This window comes from Pteropus vampyrus, unplaced genomic scaffold (genome assembly GCF_000151845.1).
Source record: "Pteropus vampyrus isolate Shadow unplaced genomic scaffold, Pvam_2.0 Scaffold42, whole genome shotgun sequence".
Taxonomy (NCBI): Eukaryota; Metazoa; Chordata; class Mammalia; order Chiroptera; family Pteropodidae; genus Pteropus; species Pteropus vampyrus.
In genome coordinates, this window is record NW_011888823.1 from 3,005,324 (window position 1) to 3,005,648 (window position 325).

General features: G+C 62.8%; 1 protein-coding gene across 1 annotated transcript in view; it reads left to right on the forward strand.

Annotated features, from left to right (window-relative positions):
• DNPEP (aspartyl aminopeptidase) overlaps positions 1–325 on the forward strand; it is a 13,315-nt gene continuing 12,990 nt past the window's right edge. Inside the window, exons 1-2 of the mRNA XM_023529719.1 lie at positions 1–108; positions 195–323. Of these exons, the coding sequence (XP_023385487.1) occupies positions 21–108; positions 195–323 (217 nt within the window). The 5' untranslated portion in view covers positions 1–20. The remainder of the gene's footprint in view (positions 109–194; positions 324–325) is intronic.

Genomic DNA, 325 nt, shown 5'->3' on the forward strand with positions numbered 1-325 from the left:
CTTCCTTGCCCTAGGTGGCTATGAGCGGCAGGGCCCGCAAAGAGGCGGTGCAGGCCGCGGCCCGGGAGCTTCTCAAGTTCGTGAACCGAAGCCCCTCTCCTTTCCATGGTAAGTGACCAGGGCAGCAGAGGCGGGTAGGGGCTGGTGTGCCTCCTACCGGCTTCTATCGCTGTGAGAGGGTTCTTTCCCTGCAGCTGTGGCCGAGTGCCGAAGCCGCCTCCTCCAAGCTGGCTTCCATGAGCTCAAGGAGGCCGAGAGCTGGGATATCAAGCCCGAGAGCAAGGTACTAGGGGTGAGGTGGGGACCAAAAGGCAGGTCCCTAAGC